Below are 3,028 nucleotides of genomic sequence, written 5' to 3' on the forward strand. Positions count from 1 at the left end.
CCCCCCCCCTCCCGCAATGCTTAACACCATAGGGTCAACATGAAGGCTCTCATCCTCGTCGGTGGTGCGTCGGCTTTCGGCCCCCTGCTTCCGCATTGACCACCAGTCCCCTCTGCCACCTGCTAACCATTGGCCCTTTCCCCCTCCCGGTGCCCAGGTTTTGGCACTCGCCTCCGCCCCCTTACCCTGACGCTGCCGAAGCCGCTTGTGCCTTTCTCCAACCGGCCGATGATTGAGATCCAGATCGATGCGCTGGCCAAGGTTCGCCCATCTCGCCTGCCTGTCCCCCCTCTCGATAGTATTACGAAGCACATTCACCCACTGACACCCGTACCACCTGGGACACCGCCGCACACGCCGTACACAAACCACACACGCATACACACAGGCGGGTGTCACCGATGTCATCCTCGCAGTCAACTACCGCCCGGACATCATGATGGCTGAGCTGGAGAAGTTCGAGAAGAAGGTACGCGATCCTTCCCCTCTCACACACACACACCCACTCCCCCTCCACTCCATGGCATCTGAACTTACCCCGATCACACATCCGCACACACACACACACACACAAACGGGGGGAAAACAACAGTACAACATCAAGATCCACTTCAGCGTCGAGCAGGAGCCCCTCGGTACCGGTGCGTAGATCTCACCCATATGCCCCACGCGTCGGCATCTCGACACTACATGCACACATACACACACACACACACACACATATGCACACACACTGACCCGGGAGACCTCTCTGGCAAACCATGCAGCCGGCCCTCTTGCCCTCGCGCGCGACCTCCTTCTGAAGGACCCGTCCCCCTTCTTCGTCCTGAATTCCGACATCATTTGCCCCTTCCCCCTGTCGCAGATGGCCGAGTTCCATCGCCAGCACGGCCGCGCCGGGACGATCGCCGTCACCCGAGTCGAGGACCCGTCCAAGTATGGTGTGGTGGTGGCGCACCCGCACGAGCCGACCCTGGTGGAGCGCTTCGTGGAGAAGCCCTCCGACTTCGTGAGCAACCGCATCAATGCCGGCATTTACATCCTGGATATCTCGGTGCTGGACCGGATCGAGCTCCGGCCCACCAGCATTGAGAAGGAGATTTTCCCCTCCATGGCCAGCGACAACCAGCTCTGCTGCATGGACCTCGAGGGCTACTGGATGGATGTCGGCCAGCCGGCGGACTACCTGAGTGGCATCGGCCTGCACCTGGCGCATATGCGTGACACGGAGCCGGCCAGCCTGGCAACCGGCCCGCACATTGTCGGCAATGTGCTCATCCACCCGACGGCCACCGTGGCCCCGGATTGCCTGCTCGGGCCGAATGTCACCGTCGGGCCGAATGCCCGTATCGAGTCCGGGGCGCGCATTCGCGACTCGGCCCTCCTGGACCATGCCCATGTGCAGGCCCATGCCCGTGTGGCCAAGTCGATTGTTGGCTGGCAGAGCCGTGTCGGTCGCTGGGCTCGTCTGGACCAGGTGACCGTCCTGGGCCTGGATGTCCAGGTGTCCGAGGAGGTCTTCGTCAACGGAGCCCGGGTCCTGCCGCACAAGACCATTTCCGACAACGTGTATGAGCCGTCGATCATCATGTAAGTGGGGAAATGTGAGCGTGTCGACAGGGCCGCAGGCCGTGTTGTGTATGTCCGTGTGTGTGCGTGTGTTGAGGCGGGGGAAAAGGGAGTCCTTTCCAGGAAATGTGGGGTATGTGCGTGCGTGTGTGTGTGCGTGCGGACCAGCGTGGTCGACAATGTCCCTCGGCTGTGTCTGTGTGCACCGGCCCTCCTCCCCATCTCCTCCCCCCCTCTCCCCGCCTGTCACTGCACCTCCCCTCCCCCCTCCCCCAATCGATGGAGTGACCTTCTCGGCGACGCGTGCGGGCGCGTGGCGCGTGCGCGGAGGCACCATCCTATGTGTCACCCCTCCGCCCCCATCTACCACCCCTCCCTCCTCCCCTCTCTTTTCAGATACCGACAGGCTCCTACGGCGGCGATGTGTGCCGCATCCTCGATCCTTGTCCTCCCCCGGGCGGGAGAACAGCCCCCAGGCGCGCGATGCCTGGTGTCCCCTCCCCCTCCCCTTTTCCCCTTCCCCCCCCCGGGTGTGGCGGACATGTGTGTGCATTCGCGTTTTTGTGGAGTCGCACAACATGAGTATGGCCGCGCGCGCGCGCACGTACGCGTATATGATGTCTTACGTGCAGCGTAGCCACTACTTCCTGTTGACCCCCCCCCCACCAAGGCCGGAATTCGTGCGCGGCGTCTCCCCCCCCCCCCTCTCCCCCCATGTTCCCTTTTGCTACCTCACTGGATCTGGCAATAGCACCATATGGTGTCTAGATTTCCCCCCCCCCCCCCTCCCCCCTCCTCCTTCTCCGCTATCTCCCTCCACACCTCCCCCTTACCGCGTGCGCGTTGCGTCCTCCTCTTTTGATTTGCCCCCTGCCGGCGGCGAGTTCTCAGATAAAATACCAGAAAATACATCACTCGAAAAAAGCAGACAAAACGCACCCGTGCGTATGTGTGCGTATGTGTGTGGGAGAGGGAGAGTGTTACACAGCGACCAGGCGGGTGTGGGTGTGACTGCTTTGCCGAGTGGCATGGCCTCCCCCTGCGATTCTCCTCTCGGGGCAATTTGCCTGAAACACAGCTCTGAGGTACGGGGGGGGGGGGGGGCATCTCCCTCGGGACCGTTCCTCCCTTCGCCCTTTGTACAACTGGAGAGCGGCTGGCGGGAGCCCGGACGGCAGGCCCTTCGGTGATCGGCTGGACCCAGGGGGGCGATCTGGAGAACATTGGGATCTGGCCCTCGTGCGTAGGCCTCCGCCCCCTCGTCGCACGAAGTCCCCGTGGATGCAGCTAGTGCATGGGATCGGCTATCGGCTGAGGGTGTCTGGTCCATTAGCCGAATGGCTGCCGGTGGTGGCGAGGATCAGCCCCGCGAGCGAAGGCCGGACCAAGGGAATGTGTGTGCCTTGGGTATGCCGCGCGCCCTCTGTTCAGAAGGGCCTATGTCGGCATCGCAGGGGGG

General features: G+C 62.8%; 1 protein-coding gene across 1 annotated transcript; it reads left to right on the forward strand.

Annotated features, from left to right (window-relative positions):
• Positions 1-39: 39 nt before the first annotated feature.
• H696_02288 (mannose-1-phosphate guanylyltransferase) lies at positions 40-2,361 on the forward strand (the record flags this gene model as incomplete). The annotated part of the gene is made up of 5 exons (XM_009496190.1): positions 40-64; positions 158-261; positions 389-469; positions 593-641; positions 768-2,361. 5 exons carry the CDS (start codon positions 40-42, stop codon positions 1,592-1,594), a joined length of 1,086 nt encoding a protein of 361 aa, XP_009494465.1. The 3' UTR covers positions 1,595-2,361.
• Positions 2,362-3,028: the final 667 nt, after the last annotated feature.

Source organism: Fonticula alba (genome assembly GCF_000388065.1).
Source record: "Fonticula alba strain ATCC 38817 unplaced genomic scaffold supercont2.3, whole genome shotgun sequence".
Taxonomy (NCBI): Eukaryota; order Rotosphaerida; family Fonticulaceae; genus Fonticula; species Fonticula alba.